The sequence below is a fragment of the Pelodiscus sinensis genome, chromosome 5 (assembly GCF_052426305.1).
Source record: "Pelodiscus sinensis isolate ZL-2025 chromosome 5, ASM5242630v1, whole genome shotgun sequence".
NCBI classification, from domain to species: domain Eukaryota; kingdom Metazoa; phylum Chordata; order Testudines; family Trionychidae; genus Pelodiscus; species Pelodiscus sinensis.
The window spans coordinates 125,524,442-125,542,638 of NC_143056.1; the positions used below are offsets into that span (position 1 = coordinate 125,524,442).

Here is an 18,197-nt window from a genome sequence, read left to right on the forward strand (position 1 = left end):
GGCTGTAAGGCTTAAATAGGTCCTGCCTGCGTAGCCAGGGAGGGTGGGGGTGTGGACTGGGAGGGGCAGGGAAGGCTCTGCATGCTGTTTCTGATCTGTATAGCCCCTGCTCCATAGTGTGGGATTCTAGGATGGGGCAGGGGGTGGAAGAAGTGGGTGGGTGCTCTGGGTGGATCAGGAGATGTCTCCTCGGCTGAGGGTGTGGCTGGGTCGTGCAGATGCCCCTGGATCCTGAGCATGCACTCCCTGCATGGTGCAGGGGGCTCCGCTGGGTGGAGGTGGCGGCGTTGTTGACACTCCTTTGTCTCCCAGATTGACATGCTGCAGGCAGAGGTGACTGCTTTGAAGACTCTGGTGATCACTTCCACCCCTTCCTCTCCCAACCGGGAGCTGCACCCCCAGCTCCAAAGCCCCTCCAAAACCGTCTTCAGGAAAGGGCACGGGCGGAACAAGAGCACCAGCAGCGCCGTAGTCACGGCCACCAGCCAGAGCCTACCCTTGGAGTCCGTCAGCCATGAGTGCAAAGAGGTGGGTGAAATCCAGTCTGTGTGGGCTGGAGCAACTGGGTAGGGAGCTGCTGGAGGGATCGTCTTAGGGACTTCCCTGGAGGTCAGCAGAGTCCCCAGCCTTTCCCCTGCTCCGTGGTTTCAGTGTTGGAACACTGCCTGCGATGTTCATAGTAAGGCCATTAGTGGATTAGGAGTCCTCTGAGTCTTGCTGTGCTGGGAGCTGGGGGTTTCTCGGCAAAATCCCAAGGGTGGATTTTTCCCTTACAGGACTCATTTCAGTCTGGGTTCAGGAGAGACCCTCTTGGAAACAACCCAGGTATCTTTGCAGGGCTTCTGCGGTATGGATAAGGCACTTAGCTGCACTGGCATCAGGCAGTAAGCGCCTACTAGGAAGTGGCTTTCCTGATCTGCCTCTGCAATCTAGTGGCTGCTCTGGCTAATGCAGGGTTTGCTTTGGTTTCCCATCAGTCAAGTGTGGCCTGGGGGGTTAGACTGCAGTGCTGAGGGTATGTCTACATTGCAGAGTTTTTTAGGAAAAACTTCACTTACGTCCACATTGCAATCCCATTCTTTCAAAAAAAAATCGAAAGAACAGAGCGTTTTTTCCAACATCGGTAAACCTCTTTTTACCAGGAAGAAGCCTTTTTGCGAAAGAGCTCTTTTGGAAAAAGGCGTGTGTGGACGGGCTAGAGGGAGTTCTTTCAAAAGAAGAGGAAAAAACACAGGTGCCCTGGTGGCCACTCCACCCATAGTAATCACAGCTGAAATGCGAGAGAGCGTCCATTCAGTGTGGATGCTATCTTTCGGAGAAGCAGATCGCTTTTTCGATGTGCTTTTGCCGTGTAGATGTTCTCTTTCAGAAGAAGTTTTTTCGGAATATCTCTTCCAGAAAAGCTTCTTCTGAAAGAAGCCTGAAGTCTAGACATAGCCTGAGAGTCAGAATTTGTTTCTGTTCCTTCACTCTACCACGGCCTCACTCTGGATATGTCTACACTACCCCGCTAGTTCGAACTAGCAGGGTAATGTAGGCATACCGCAATTGCAAATGAAGCCCGGGATTTGAATTGGAATGAAGAGTAACGGTAGTTCGAACTACCTAGTTCGTGCCGCGTGTAGCCGCGCGGCACGGGGTTCGAACCAGCCGGGATTTAAAAATGGCGGCGCCTGGCTTATGCAAATGAAGCCCGGGAAATTCAAATCCCGGGCTTCATTTGCAATTGCGGTATGCCTACATTACCCTCCTATTTCGAAATAGGAGGGTAGTGTAGACATACCCTCTGTGATGTTGGGCAAGTCACCTTTCCTCCCTGGGCCTCAGTGTCCCTTCCTCCAAAGCAGCTATTACCTGCCTCCTAAATAGAGTCAGGGTAGTAAATTCAAGCAGTTTTTTGGATATTCTTTCAATTCAGATCGTTGGTTTCCTTCACTGAGTTTTGTGCCCCCTTTCTCTTGCCGTCCCTGAACACTGATGTGAGTACAACATGGGTTTGCCAGAACTTCTCTTTCTGCAAACAGGGTTAAGACTATTTGTGTGAATGCACCGTTGAACGAGCATTTGCATGGCCATCTGGAAAACTCCTTGGGGGTGTGAGAGATGGAGGGATGAGGAAGCAACTTTTGGCATTTGAACAGGAAGAACAAACATGGCTGTGGGGCAGGGGGAACATGATTTGTCTCCACCACCAGATCTCAGCAGCATGGGTGTCTGCAGCATGGAAGCATTTCAAGCACAGGGAGGCTCTTGGCTCATTTGACTTGTACCTAGAATGCAGCCAGGAAGTGAGGCAGCTAATCAGACCAGGGAGAGGTGGCCAGAGAGGATGGCTCGATTGTCTGACTTCAAGGAATGGCAACAGTGGATGGGTGAATTCAATCAGGCCATGTCTTCACTAAACTGAAGATCGATGCCTTGATTGTTCTCCCGGAGTTTGATTTAGCTAGTCTAGTTATGACTTGATAAATCAAACTAAGAGGGCACCTCCACCAGCGGCGGTACTTTTGCTTCTGTGAGGAATAAGGGAAGCCGACTGGAGCAAGGTATATCGACTCCAGCTACGTAATTAACATAGCTAGACTTGCATATCTTGAGTCAACCTTCCCTTTTAGGGTAGACCTGGCCTCAATGGCTGTGTCTAGACTACATCCCTCTTTTGACAGAGGGATGTAAATTAGACACTTCGTAATTGCAAATAGAGCGGGGATTTAAATATCCCGCGCTTCATTTGCATAATTGCATCATGGCGCTCTTTCAGAAAAACGCCATTTGAAAAGTAAACCCATGGTCTAGATGCGGTTCTTTCATAAATGGCAGGCTTTTTCAAAAGATCCTGTTAACCTCTTTTTCAAAAGAGCGCCATGATGCGATTATGCAAATGAAGCGCAGGATATTGCAATTTCGAAGTGTCTAATTTACATACATAGACCCAGCGAATGATATTAAGCACCTGCTGAAGTGCACTAGATATGGGATTAGAATTATACACATTGAGTCTGTGTGTGAATGTGAGGAGAGAATTAAAGGAAAAGTCAGATACATAGCCATGAAGTCCTGCCTCAGTGGTTTGCATCTACCTTTCTCTTGATCATATAGCAAAGAACCCAGATATATAAATGTGAAGTTGAAGCATGTAACCCAATAGAAGAATCCTTATGACAATAATGAAAGAGGTTTGCGGTTATACACAGCTACCTCTCTCTCTATAAATAAAAACTAGGGTGCCCATTTTTCTCTGTGCTGAATATGGGTTACCTGGTAAAATTACTTATATTCAAGCAAGTTCAGTGGCAATCAGTACAAAAGTTCAAATTAATATAAAGTTGACTGGGCTCCTGTTAAAAAGAAATACTGCATAGAAGGATTCTTTTGATTTATCTTCTCACGTCTAAGGCTTTAGGGTTCACACACGGAGGATTGAAACATGCCCCCCACATATAAACACGGGGAGAGATGACAGAGACACACACACTCCCACAGACCTCTCTCACATGGTCATGGGGGGTGTTACCGACCCAACCCTCCCAGCCCAGCGTTCTTCACCCTCCGCACCTGGCTGGGCTTCAGAGACAGACCCACCTCCCCTGGTACCTAGCACCACATGTTCCCAAGGGAACCCATGGGGGGGAACACAAGGTCAATGCTCCTGCCCCACATGTCTGCCAGGGTTCACACTAGAATGCAGCCAGCAGCAGCCTTTCAGCACTTTGCCGGAGGGAGAGAGCAGGTGCTGCTAACAGCCTCAGGGGAAAGGGATGACTTTGCCATGTCCTTGCAGAACTCATCTATTCTCCCTCCCACTCCATGGCTGTGTCTAGACTCCGTCCCTTTTCCGTAAAAGGGATGCAAATTAGACATATCACAATTGCAAATGAAGCGGGGATTTAAATCCCCCCCGCTTCATTAGCATAAAAATGGCTGCCGCTTTTTTCCGGCTCAGAGCTTTGCCGGAAAAAAGCGCCAGTCTAGACGTGGATCTTTTGGAAAATAAAGCCTTTTCTGAAAGATCCCTTATCCCTCTTAAAATGAGACTGAGCCGGAAAAAAGCAGCAGCCATTTTTATGCTAATGAAGCGGGGGGGATTTAAATCCTCGCTTCATTTGCAATTGCCATATGTCTAATTTGCATCCCTTTTACGGAAAAGGGATGCAGTCTAGACACAGCCCATGTGGCTGAAAGCAGCTTGTCCCTTCCTGGCATGTAACTGGCTACTGCCTGGCACTTGCCCACTTTCACCAACTCTTGCAGCTCACAGCAGGCAGCCAGGGGTGGGGCCCTGCTGGCCGAGAGCAGGCACGCAGTGGGGAGCTGTGCTGATGGACCAGCAAGGGATCGGCCGTCCCCATGTGCTGCATCTTCGCCCTGCTGCCAGCCTTGTACTCCCACTCCCATCGTCCCACTCATCTCTGGTGGGCAGGCAGCTGGCGAGCAGGAATCCAACCAGCACCAGGAGTTGGTACTGATGAGAGGAGACAGAAAACATTGGACAATTTGCCTATTTTTAAGAAGAAGTCGGGACACCTGCAGGAAGGCTTAAATATGGGACTGTCCCTTTAAAACCCCCTAATCAAAACCCCAGTGAACTCCTAAACAAAGTGATCCAATCAGGGGCCCGAAGCAATAAGACTCAGGTGTCCAGTCATGCAGCTGGACTAGTGACTTCCCGATCTCAAACAGCTGAAAGGCTAATGCAGCCCAAGTATTGGCTGAACAGTTTTGAGGTGGGGAAAAACTTGTTAAAGTCTTGCTCTGTTTGTGTGCAATTCATAAACAACAAAGGGCTGTGTTTGCTGATGTTGTCAATTGTTTGCTCTTGTTGTGAGGGTCAATCATGGAAGGTCTGCAATTGATGGCAAATTCTTGGATAGAAGGTGCTTGTAGAATGCCAAAGCTGGTAATGATTTTCCCTTTCTTGCTCATTAAGTGTGCAGTCCTGACACTAGTTTGGCGTAAACTGTGTTTATGTAAAGAGAGACCCTGATAGAGAGACCCTACAAATGGAACCAAACCTGGGAGCTCTGGAGCTTAGTGCATGAGTCTCTGCCACAGGAACTCAAAAGCAACTGGTGCTCAGCTAAGGCTGTAGAGCAGACTTATTATTCTTTCTCTGGCTATGCCTATACAGTGCAGAGTTATTTCGGAATAAGCTATTCCAGAACAGTTATTCCAAAATAGCTTATTTCAAAATAGCATGTCTACACTGCAGGGAAGCCTCAAAATTAATCTGACGCTTCCCTAATGTAGACGTGCTATCTCGATTTAGAGCCCCGGGAGGAATAACTTAGAATGGCCCTGGTGAGGGGCTATTTCGAAATAGCAGCCGTGGAGCCTCTACACACACCTTATTTCAAAATAGCTATTTTGGAATAGGCATTAGTCTTTGTAGAATGAGGTTTACAGGAGTTGGAGTAAGCCATCCTGTTATTTCGAAATTATTTCAAAATAACAGAATTGCTGTGTAGACGCTTGCATAGTTATTTTGGAATAACAGCAGTTATTCAGAAATAACTTTGCTGTGTAGACACACCCTCTGAGTGGTCTTGGTACCACTAGATGGAATAGTACATCACATCCAGGAGATATGTGGGTTACATTTACACAAGGGATTTCCGTTGGTACAGCTAGCCTGATGCCTAAAATCCCGGGCCCACATTTTTCAAATATGACTAGTCAATTTGGATGCTTGTTTTTAGATGCCGGACTTTAGGCACTTCTGTGGGGTTTTATGGTCTCAGAGTTGCCCAACCGTGTGGGAAAATCAGGTTTCTTTAAGGCTAATCATTGGGCACCCAAAAACTGAGCAACTGCAAATCCCTGGCCACTTATGAGAACTTAGGCCCAGGAGGTGCTGAGGAACCTGTGACCTTTTGAGAGGCACTCAACATGCTGACTGGCAGAACTCGAGTTTTCTGTGTCTTCTGTGTCATGTTTTTGCCTTTCTTTCTCTGCCTGTCCCTCTGAACTGTTCCCTTGTCTGTCTGTTTGTCTGTCTCTCTACTCTCCACTCGTCCTTCAAAGTTTGGGGTACCCACTCTTCTCTCTCTGCTCCTCTGTATTGTCCCGGGGAAGGCCATCCACATCACCTACGAGCCAGGCTGGCAGTCCCTGGTGGCAGATTCTTCCTCATCGTCCTCCTTGCAGCAGGTAACCCCTGGAGTAAGAACAGAGGTGGCATAGAGGACAGGCTGAGGGGAGGGTGGGATTCACCAGCCTCTTACACCTTCAGTCTTTCTCCCTTTCTTCACACTAACATCCATTTTTTGTTTCTTTAATTGATTTCCATTGTGTGGCTCTGGAGTTGTATCCTGGCACCAGGTGAGCAGTCTCTGTAGCACAGAGCTAGTGTGCTATCTAGGGAGATGGGGGACTGGGCTGCTTTGGTCATTGCATTCTTTTCATGCTGGGCTTGTTTTGTTTTTTTCTTCCACGTGCTCCTTTCACAAACTGTAACTGGGTCTGCTGGTTGTTTAAGAACAGGGCCAGGCCCAGCACGGTCCTGTCACTGCTGCAGCCTAGAGTGAAGGCATATTGCGATTTGGCTTTCGACTAATGGGAATTGTAGGGCATGCTGGGAGGGGGTACGGAAGCAGGGCATAAAATGAGAGAGACCAGGAAAGAGGCAAAATCTGCCATGTGTCTCTCACAGCAGCAAATTTGAGTTCCTCTGCAAAGCAGAATGGGTGAAGCTGCTCCCATGGCCTGGGAAGCTACTCCCTCTCTGCAGAGAACCCCTAACAGGTTCAGTGCTCTGAGGGAGGCTGCTTCTTATACTCTCATTTCCCTTCTGTGCATTCTCTGCTACTTATAGGCCCCATCACTTTTGGGAACTACAACTCCCAGAACGCCACAGTTCTGGGCTGCAGCAGCTCCAAGACTTCTGGGTAAGACCTGTCTTTAAAGATCCAGCACGCCCTGCTACAGAAAGGCACTTACGATAAAAATGGTGATGGCTGCTCACTGAAAACCTCTCTGACTCATCCCTTTGCTGCATTGATCACTTTCTCCTAGGAGATTTTCTACCTTCATTGTCATTGTGGACAACCCCTGCCTATCCTCTCTGGGGGTGAGAGGGGAATTTGGTCCATACATGTGTTCAGTGGCTGTCTCCCCCCAGTGGATATTCTCTGTCTTGTCCTGGGGGAACTTGGGCCTTGCACAGGCCTCAGCCTAAGGGTACGTCTAGACTACATGAGATTAGGCTACCAGACATAGGAAAATGAGGCTACCAGACATAGGAAAATGAAGCGGCGATTTAAATTTACATGGCTGCCGTGCTGAGCCGACAAACAGATGATCAGCTGTTTGTCAGCTCAGCGCGATAGTCTGGACGTGCGGGTAGCGACATCAAAGGTATTTGTCGACCACCCAGGTAAACCTCATCCCAGGAGGCATACCTGGGTGGTCGACAAATACCTTTGATGTCGACACCCGCGCGTGCAGACTATCGCGCTGAGCCGACAAACAGCTGATCAGCTGTTTGTCGGCTCAGCGCAGCAGACATGTAAATTTAAATGAAGCGGCGATGATTTAAATCGCCGCTTCATTTTCCTATGTCTGGTAGCCTAATCTACATGCCTCTGGCGACAGAGGCATGTAGTCTAGACGTACCGTAAGTTACCCTCACTTGGCCATGTGGATCTCTAAGGGTACATCTAGACTACATGCCTCTGGCAACAGAGGCATGTAGATTAGACTACCCGGCATAGGAAAATGAAGTGGCGATTTAAATAATCTTAAATAAATTTAAATGGCTGCTGTGCGATCAGCTGTTTGTCGGCTCAGCGCAGTAGTCTGGATGCTCCGGGGTCAACATCAAAGGCATTTGTCAACCTCTCAGGTATGCCTCCTGGGAGCGTCCAGACTACCGCGCTGAGCCGACAAACAGCTGATCGGCTCAGCGCGGCAGCCATTTAAATTTAAATGAAGTGGCGATTATTTAAATTGCCGCTTCATTTTCCTCTCCCGGGTAGTCTAATCTACATGCCTCTGTCGCCAGAGGCATGTAGTCTAGACATACCCTCAGAGATGCTAAGATGGGTGGCAGACAAGGCAGATACAGCAGTTCCCCCAGAAGTGATCCTGCTTTTTTCTGCAGTTCCTGTGTGGGTTCCAAGGCACCCCTGTAGTTGGGGAATAGGTGTGCTAACTCCTGTGGTGTCTTTTCCCCCAACTCCACACCTTCTCTCTTCCTGTGTCTCCCTTCATGCTCACTGCAGGTCGACTCCATCCTGTACGCCGAGTTCCAGGCCTGGAAGGAATCCCCGACTCTGGAGAAATCCTGCTCCTTCCTGGAGAGGATTTACCGGGAAGACGTGGGGCCCTGCCTGGACTTCACCAAACAGGAGGTGAGCGCGGGAGCAGACGTCAGGACTTGGGGGAATCTTACAGACTGCACTGGGCATGAGCGTTGCTGGTCTGAACTCAGCTCTGTGTTTCTTGCTGTAGCTCTCGGAGCTGGTGCGGGAGGCAGTGGAGCAGAACACGCTCACCATAGAGCCTGTCGCTACCCAGGCACTGCCTGTGGTGAAGGTGTCAGCGATGGAATGTGGTGGACCAAAGTAAGGACTCTTCTCCCAGGTGCTCCTTCAGCCTCCTCCAAGGCTGTGGCAGGTTCTGTCCCACACATTGGCTCAGTTCATCTGCATTCTGTCTCCGCTATCTCTTAGCATCTGAGCAGGACTGGGTAGTAGCTGAGTAGTTTGTTGTAGAAATGCCTCTCAAGCTAGCTTTCCCATCTCAAACCGAGGGCAGCAGCTCGCAAGGTTTGGTAAAACCACATCGGGGCTGGTAAAACCACATGAAGTTTGAGGCTTTGGAGTCCACCTTGAGGGACTGAAAAAACTATTTTGATTTCACAAAGTTACAGAATGTTTTCTTCCTCTAACTTAAAGTTAGAGACGGAGGAGGAACCCAAGGGGGAGTTGTTTGAAAACATTTTCTCTCCAGGGAAAAATTTGCTAAGTACTGGGACTAGGAGAACCCTCAGAAGCTGGGTGACCTACAGATGGTGTTTTTTATTCCTCCCCTCTTGATATTTCTCCTATGCATGTGTCCCATTGCATCTAAGTTCACATCAGATTTTTGAATACTCATGATGCTCTAGGTCACAGGTGGGTTTGAATTGGGGCAAAATGAGCACACTCATTTCTCCTCTCTGTCACCCCAAGCCTTCCTCAGAGTTGTATCGACTGATTTCAGATCCCTCCTGTGACAGCTTGGGAATCAATTGTCTGTCTGTGTCCTGGTGTTACAGGGTATCACCCAAGGAAGGGCAGTGCCGAAGTGGCTCAGTCCAATACCACTGCAAACAGATAGCGGTCAGACTCCTGAACTTTATATTTCTTGACTAAGAGAGAGGATTTTGCTTAGCTGTTGTGTTTAGGTCAGTCTGGGTTTTTTCCTTCTGCTAACAGCAGCTTCTTCTAAACCAAAGGTCGTTTGTCATGTCATGTGGCAATAACCTGAATGACACACGGGATTCATGGCAAGCTGTTCCACAGTCTCTTTCTTCTCAAAACAAATCACTCAGTGAGTGTTAGTTCCAGGTCAAAAACAAGCCATCCTGTGTGTATCCTGACTGGTTGCCTTCTGTTCTTTTGTCTTTTCCCACAGCGGGTTCCGGTCACAAATTGTCACGTAAGTGATTTTTAGCCAATGATTAAAGATCTCTGATCCATTAACAAGTTACTAACTCACCTGGTTACTAATGGATTTGAGGCTGGACTTCAGCCAGTAATTTTTTCAATCCTATTAATATGCTGGAAGGTGAATTGAAGGCCCCACTTACAACCCTCTTTGCAACAAATGGCCTAAAAGTGGCTAGTGATTTTGGGCTTATCTTGAGACATCACAAAAGGGTCTGGTTTCCAGAGGGGGGTGCTTAGTGCTCTTTGAAAATTCCGTCCCTTTTATAGGTCTCAAAAACCAGGCAGTCCAAATCACTCTTCATTTCAGAAAGCATTGGCCAGGCTTTTCTGCTTGTGTGTGTTAGCCAGTGTTTGTCTGTTTAAACCTTGCTAGTGAGGGAGAGAAGATAATGAAAGAGGCTCACAAGTGATCCTGCACATTCCCCATCTCGCTGATTCTTCCTGCCTGGGTGGTGGCGATCCTAGCTACTTTCACAGCTCAGGAGTGATGCCTGCATCCAGGCCAGAGGTGTGGCGACAGGGAAGGACATGATGACAAATACCAGGAAATCTCTCCGAGCCGTGCTACAAGACTATTTGTTGTTCTTTAAGTTTTAGCCTGTATGGTGGGATGCTGGAAACTTGAGTTCTCTTTGCACGCAGCTGAATCAAGACAGAGAAGATCAGGATACCCCAACATCTCCTGGCCTTTGATCTGGAAAGGCTCCCACCAGTTTCATTGGGCTTTGGATCAGGCCCCATCTGATTAAATGTGACTCTATAGCAGACAGTAACTTCACTGCCTCCAAGATACCAACTGCAAGCAAGATGACCAGTGGAGCATAATCAGAGATGAGTTCCAGTGTGTAGTCCATGTAGTCATGCAATGAAAATGCCAGAACAAGAGAGAATTTCACTTTGGCTGCAGATGGCATTTAATTTATAACCCTTTTCTTTTTTGAGTTCATATTTTTGAAGTTAAAAGTTAACGTTTGAACGTGGTTTCTGTGTGGCATCGGCACGTTGTAACCGACTGACTCTGTGCTCTGGGTTCTAGCAGAATAAGCCTCTAGGGAAAGCACATGTCAAAGGACAATGAAGAAATGATACACTGATTGGAAGAGAGGACGTACGCAAGGAGAAATTGAAGGAGCTATGTAGTAGCTCACTAGCAGAGTGTATAATGTATCCCCTATGTGGCTGGACCATGGAAGAGGTTATCAGCCTTCAAGATAATGGAGTTAACCCTTTTTAAATCAAATGCTAGAGCCTGTATTTTGAAACTGGTTTCCATTCCTACTGACAACCCACCCAGTGAGTGACTGTGTGCACAGAGCCAGATGATGAGGAACTGTGGTAAAAGTCCTATTGGCTTCAGTGAAAACTTTGCTTGAGGAAGGGCTCTAGGCTTTGGTTCTGAACTGGGCATGAGCCAAAGGAAGAGGAAAGTTATTCTGGACTTATACCAGTGTGACAGATCAGGAGCTGGCCTTTGGGTTCATAGAATCATAGGGCTGAAAGAGACCTCAGGAGGTCATCAGGTCCATGAAGGGTTATAAATACTTTCAGCATAACACTGACCTGAGAAAGGGGAACATTCCTAGTCTCAGTAGATGGTAGGAAAAAGAGCCATGAACTTTACGGCTAAGAAAGAAGACGGTCTAAGAGGGATGCGCAGAACACTGAAGGGGATGGCCAATGAACCATCACTGCAGAGTTCAATAGAAGGCTGGAGACTAGATTAATGAGAATCAAGTAGTGAAAGATCCTGCAAAGTGCAGGGCCAGACTGAATTGTCCAGGTGGCACTCATCCATCAGAGACTCTGTATGATGCCCTAAAACTCCACCACCCATTTTGATAATAATAGCATAGAACAGCTTAAGTTCTGAGTAGTCTGAGGTGCCATGTGTCTGCCTGGAGAAACTGAACCACAATCTGAGTTGGGCATGTGCCTGCTGGCTGCAACCCTACGGACGTGCTCTATGCCAGGTCTCAGGGCCAGTGCGGGTAGCTGCCATTTGACCAAATAGATCCAGCCCTGAGCAGTGATGAAGGAATGCCCTCCCTCCCCTCACAGAACACAACTTCCCTTTTCCTAAGGCCAAGTAACTCACCAGTGCATGTATGATGGAGGAGATGCAGAGAATAGATAGAACTCATTACATGTGTGACATTACTTTGTCCTAACATCTAACAGCTTTCTCCTGGCTTGTAGCCAGCACTGCATGTCTTTCTGATTTCAGCTCCTACAGGGGGAGCCCTGGAGTGCAGAGCCCTGTAGCAGTTCACTTGGGGGATTGCATAGCTCCTGGTGTCTCCTGTGCAAACCCATGATGAGAATTCTCCTGTACTTGCCCCTTCTGGTAGTTTTTTTTCTTGGCAGTAGAGAACTCAGCTCTCACCTTCCTCTTTCCTCTCTGGGCTCTGACTGACTCTCACCTGGCTGCTGAGATTTGGCTTGAGGAAGCTACTTGCTGCCGTGCCATGGGGCTATCCTTCGCTGAAGCATTGCTTTCCTTTCTCCCTGCAGGAAGTGTGCTCTGAGTGGCCTGTCCCGCGCCTGCAAACACCGCATCAAGCTGGGGGATTCTGGGAACTATTATTACATCTCACCATCCTGCAGGGCCAGGGTGAGTCATGCAGCATCCTAGGGGCTGTCTCTTCTCCTTGGCTTCTTCCAGAAAGGGAAGCTGTTCAAACCCTGGTGTAGCTCCACAGAAGTCAGTAGGGATGAATTTGGCTCCTAGAGTTAGGTTGGCTCAGTCACTCTGAAGCAATCGCTGCTCCTCAGCCCTGTTTCTCAGGGTATGGTAGCATGCAGTAGTCTGGGTTGTGTCACTCATTGAAGGCAACAGTAACGTTCAGAATATGTCTTCTCTGTTCTCCGTGATTTCATTCTCTGGGAAGCTTTGATTTCCTTTGTCAAACACTATAATTCGCTGTTCCTTGAATGCCGGGTTTCGTTACTGTGCAGCAGAGAGCAATGATTAGGGCTGTTCTGGAAACAGAATCTCCTTTTACTTTGGAGGGCTCTGAAAAGGTAAATTATTCAGTATTATTACAGCCCTGAGTCAGCAATGTACTTAAGCAAATGGTTATGGCTCCGTTTGGCAGAGCTGTCAAGCCTTAGCCTAAAGGGTAGAGGTGTGTTTAAGTGCTTTTCTGATTTGGGGGCACAAGGAGCAAATCATTCCCTGCAGCAGTCACTGTCTGGGGTAGAGCTGTGGCGTATTGGCTATGCAGGTAAAATGTTACTTTAACAAAAACAGTCCAGTGTAGCACAACCACTCCTTGTGCAAACAGGGTAGTTTTCCACCCAGGCTGTTTTCAAACAGGAGAAATTCCCATGTTGTAAAAACTTCTTTCAGCAGAGCTCAGTTGTTCCTTTCAAGTTTATGTGGTTCTCAAAATGTAAACATTCTAGGTCATGAAATTCTGGCTTAAGATGTTTTAGTTACAAATATTTGAGTGAAACTTTGTCAGCCCCCCGCTCATCTTCAAGCAGCATTCATTTCTGGTAGTGAATGCACATAAATATCTGCCTCTCGCCTACCTCTTATCCTCACCTTAAAATACACAGGGTTCAGAAAGCTGTTGTCATCCATAATTCTCAAAGCGCAGCAGTATTGCTGCAGATGAGGAAATACGGACCCAGGGAGGTGAAGTGACTTGCTCACGGTCACACCAAGCCTCAGTAGCAGAGGAGAAATTAGACACCACAGTCCTTTACTCCCAGTCTAGCCCCTTATCTGCTCTTCTGCAGCATTTTCCATTTTATTCTTCTTCTGCATGGGAGAGGCCCATGGGTTGGCGTCGGGATTTTCAAAGGCAGCTGTGACAATAGTGCTGAGCACCCATTGCTCCTATTGACTCCAGCTGGAGTTGCGGGTGCTCTGCACTTGTGAAACTCGGCCCTGTGAGCACAGAGGAGGCCGCCACAGCACAGAGATGTGTGACAGCATTGCCAAACCCTGCAGCCTTCAGGAAGAGAGATCCTTTGTCCAGTGTGTCTGTGTTTGCTTTGGCCAAGCCCTGCTGTGTCTGCCCGTTCCCCTGGTCAAGCTGTTCTACAGCAGTGTCTCTCTCTCTCTCTCTCTTCCCCCTCCTAGATCACAGCCGTATGCAACTTCTTCACCTACATTCGCTACATCCAGCAGGGCTTGGTGAGACAGGATGGTAAGAGGCAACTAGCAGCCCCCAGCAGAGGGTTGGGTGTGGCTGCCCCCCCTCTGGTCAGCAGGGGCTCCCTGTCTCCGAATGAGACTCGGCTCCACAGCAAGGAATGGGAACAAGAGGCCTGAGGCGTGGGGAGCATGGAAGGGGGCAGAGAAGGAAGGAAGGGGTCCCACACTCCCTGCCTGGGGGGGGCTATGCCTCATGCTGCAGGGATGGCTGAGCAGGATGGGTCACTCCTATATCTCGCTCCAGTCCCTGTGTACTCTGCAGAGAGCAGTGGGGTAGGGGGCTGAGCCATGTGGTTCACATGGCAGCTAGCTGGGGCTGGCTAACCCTTCTGCCCTGTTGCCTTGCAGCGGAGCTGATGTACTGGGAAATCATGCGGCTCAGGAGGGAAATGTCCATGGCCAAGCTGGGCTTCTACCCCAGCACGATGTAGGCGGGGCCTTGCAGTCTGAAGGGAGCCGCCCAGCGTGAACATCGCATACGCCAGCAGACAACCCGGGGGAGGTGGTGCCGACGGGTTCCCTCCTCCTCCTGGCCTGACATGAACCACCGAGGGGAGGAGCATGAGTTCCCTCGTCCAAAGGCCTCTGTGCTGCCCTTCTCGCAGTGACGATGAGATGCAGACACCCTCTCCTTTCCCCTTGCCCCCAGAGACGGGCTGGTCCTTTGAGCTCTGGGGAGCGGCCTGCTCTAAGTCCTGACCCGTTTCTCTATGCTGCCTATAGCCAGTTTTTAAAATTTTATATATGATCTAGCTTCTGCAGTTTTTCTGAGACCTGCCATGGAGGGGGATGTCCTGGGCTGCCCTGTTTGGCACAGTGCCCTTCGGCAATGGACTGCAGCTGGGCCCTCCCACTTCCACTCCTCTGCCTGAGTGAGGCAGGGGTGCAGGATTGCCCAGCTGTGCCCTCAGCCCTTACGGGGGCCCCCTGCAAATGCATGTACCACACGATAACCTCACTGAGAGCCATGCAAAGCGTTTTCCAAGTGCTTCCCTGCTCCTCTGGCAGCTGCCCCGAGGAGCCTCTTTCCATTGGCCCACTCACAACAAGAGGGGCTTTTCAGCTCAGGGTTTGGTTTTGTAATCCAGCTCCGAGCTGCTGTGGGGAAAGCGCTACAGTGTAAACCAAAGCTTAGTGCCTGGGGCCTCGGCCGGCCGCAAAGCAAATGGAAATTGCAGAACAGGAAGCAGGCTAAGCGGCCTACAGCTGTGCTGAAGTTGGCTGCAGTAGGCTGCAGACGGTGTCTCCTCATATCCTCATGAGGCAATGGTGGCCTGCGATGGTCACTTCAGGAATGAGCACCTCTCCATTGCTCTGCTATAAGCCCCAGCCACAGAAAGGTGCCTGCTAGCCACTCCTGTTTCTAGCCAGCAGCCTCAGGCATTCACCCTCCTGTTGTCCCAATATAAACTCCAGCCTGGGACTGTCGCCTCTCTGGCTCTCCTTATAGCTTCCAACTCAGGCAGTCACTGCTCAGTGGCCACTCTGTGCTGCTCCATTAGGACATGTCTACACTGCATTCGAGAGAGGAATGAAAATGCAGCCGAGCAAAATTGCAAACGAAGTCCGGATTTGAATTTCCTGTGCTTCATTTGCATGATTGCATCCGGCCGCTTTTTCAAAATACCCTATTTCGAGATAAAAAACGGTGTGTAGATGGGGTTATTTTGAAAGAAACCCCTTCTTTCGAAATAAACGTTAAACCTCATTTTTTTAGGAGTAAGGGTTACAGCCGGTCCCCAACTTACGAACAAGTTACGTACCAAACACTAAGTCGTAACCTGATCTGTTCGTAAATTGGATTACATTCACTTGCGTACAGCCGCACTGTTCGTAAGTGCGGATTTCGTTTGTAACTCGGGGACCGGCTGTATAAGAGGTTGGTCATAAATACGAACGGTTGTAAGTCAATGTGTTCGTAACTCGGGGACCGGCTGTATTTTGAAAGAAGGGGTTTCTTTCAAAATAATTGCGTCTACACAGTGTTTTTTATCTCGAAATAGGGTATTTTGAAAAAGGTGTCCGGATGCGATCCTGCAAATGAAGCATGGGAAATTCAAATCCGCACTTCATTTGCAATTTTGCTCGGCTGCATTTGCATTCCTCTCAAAGGAGGAATGCAGTTTAGACATAACCTTACAGATTAAGGCTAGAAGGGGACCATTAGAGCATCTACTCTGACTTCCTATATAACAGAGGCTGTAGAATTTCATCCAGTTACTCGTATGTTGGACTTGTCAGTGCTTCCTTAATCATCTCCCAGGTGCCCAGCAGGGAGCCCTGAGACACCCCTGCATGTATGTGACAGCATCTGGGGCTCCACCGCAGCTCACATCTCCCCTCCCGCTGTTAATAAAGGAGTATCCTGGGAGGGCCTGATCCAAAGCTCATTGAAGTCCTTGGACTCCCACTACAAGGCTTTCCAGCACCTTGCCTTGGACTGTTTTTATAATGGAATAATTCACCTCATCTACTGTTTCATCTCAGCTGCCACAATGTGCTGTTGCATCATCTCACGTGGCGCTGCAGGACTGCGCTTCTCTGTGCTGTATCTCCTCTGCCAGCAGCAGGACCACAATTCAGCCTGTTGGCAGCCAGACTCCGATCCAGGAGAAGCTGCTACACAAGTAACCTGATAACATGCAAAGGAAAACTCTGTGCCTGTCTGGCCTTCCATTCTGCTTTGCCGCTGTCTGGGATGGGGGGCGGGATAGGAGGGGAAATGGCTGTAGAACAGTAGTCTCCAACCTTTTTACACCCAAGATCACTTTTTAAATGACAGACCAAGCCAAGATCTACTGCCCCGCCCCTTCCTTGAAGCCCCGCCCTCTCTATTCTCCTCCTCTCCATCACTTGCTATCCCCAATCCTTATACTGCTAAATTCCCACCATTCCTCGCAGCGACTCACCTGTGCTGTTGCTTGCTGAGTAGCTGCTCCTCAAATGAGGAAATCTAATATAAATGTACTGCACAGGTGCGCAGTTCAGAGAGGGCTCAAGAGCTACTCTTAGAGCCTCCGAGATCTACCGGTAGATCGCGATCTACTGGTTGGTGACCATGGCTGTAGAACCTCTGTGCCCTTTGCAAGGCAGCGGATGCTTCATTGCGGAAGAGCTTGAGTGTGAGGCAGCAACGCTGGGAGAGGCGCTCCTTTCCTCATGCCAATGCTGGCTGTGCCATGCTGCTCTGTGGGGTGCTCTGTCTGGTGGCCCTGGGTGCCACCCTGAGGGCGTACACTTGCAGGCACAGGGTTGATCATAAGTGAAACACAAGTTTTGCACCTCAGTGAGAGATCTGGGAGGAAGATGCTGGAAATGCTCTGAAGGTGCCTGTCTCCTCCTCCTCAGAACAGGGCTGGCCTGAAACGCAAGCACCCAGGTGTGGCCCCAGTTGCCTGGAATAGTGGTGGAATTACAAGATCTAATTCCTCTTTGGCAACTGGGTGCCCTGGAAATCCTCATTGCATCTGGCTGAGAATGTCCTGGCTGTTTTCTGCAAGAGAAGGTGTTTTGCACTGAATTACTGGAGAGAGCGAGGCTGGATGTCAGTTTGAGCTGGTGTGAATCAGCATCTCTCAGACTCCAGTGGAGCGATTCTGGTTTACACCAGCTGTGATGAGGGAGAGTAAGAAACGTTCTCCCCAGATTCAGATTTCAGCTCCTTCCTTGCCGTTCCACCTGGATCCATTTTTCTGTGTTCCAGCCTTAAAGTCACTGCATGTCAGTACTGGGTGAGGTGTGTAGCTTTCCCCATCAATTTGTAAAATGCTTTGGGAGGAAAGGAGCAAGAGAAATGCAAGCCATTATTGATCTAGACACTCTGTTGTAAATGTAAGACAAAAACAATGTGTTAATTAGTCTGAAATTACTCAATTTGAACAGCCCTCTTCTCTTTGTAAAGAAAAATAAACCTTTGCCTAGAGGAAGACTCACAATTGTAGACTCCATATTTGGTTCGGCCAGACTAAGTAGGGAAAGGAAAGTTGAGGGAGCCAAAACAAGGATCCAAATAGCTCTGATAATTAGCTGGACTAAGGCTTTTCAGGATAAGCTCATGTAGGGGGCTCATGGATCGAGTGGAGTTGGTGCCCATAATACACCAGCCTGAATTCCTGCACTGCTTGGACTCGGAGATGCCCTGATCTCACTGTAAACCCAGCAAATCAGAACTACTGGAACCACTTCAGTATTGCAGTAGGAACGGGATACCATGGTACTGTTACCTAAAGGGTGGAATGGTAGTGATTGTGTAGCCAGCTTAGGAGAATGTGGGTCTTTGCCTCCCTCTAGTGGTATAGGATGCTTATGTGTCAGCTATTTTCTGTGACCAGGTGACTTAGCTGGTGCTGAAGGTTGTAAGGTTCGAACTCCTCTGATGGCAG

The 18,197-nt window shown here is 48.8% G+C and overlaps 1 protein-coding gene across 5 annotated transcripts in view; it reads left to right on the plus strand.

Annotated features, from left to right (window-relative positions):
- The window catches only part of LOC102459519 (guanine nucleotide exchange factor for Rab-3A), a 42,684-nt gene extending 24,940 nt beyond the window's left edge, over positions 1 to 17,744 (plus strand). For 3 of the 5 annotated variants that reach the window (XM_089778726.1, XM_006111740.5, XM_075928376.2), the window contains 7 exons: positions 313 to 528; positions 8,220 to 8,348; positions 8,449 to 8,561; positions 9,616 to 9,639; positions 12,162 to 12,261; positions 13,741 to 13,807; positions 14,164 to 17,744. In XM_089778726.1, coding sequence (XP_089634852.1) covers positions 313 to 528; positions 8,220 to 8,348; positions 8,449 to 8,561; positions 9,616 to 9,639; positions 12,162 to 12,261; positions 13,741 to 13,807; positions 14,164 to 14,246 — 732 coding nt within the window. In that variant the 3' untranslated portion in view covers positions 14,247 to 17,744. Of the gene's footprint in view, positions 1 to 312; positions 529 to 6,021; positions 6,148 to 8,219; positions 8,349 to 8,448; positions 8,562 to 9,615; positions 9,640 to 12,161; positions 12,262 to 13,740; positions 13,808 to 14,163 lie in introns of all 5 variants that reach the window. The other 2 variants (XM_075928378.2, XM_089778725.1) reach the window with 2 other exon arrangements.
- Positions 17,745 to 18,197: the final 453 nt, after the last annotated feature.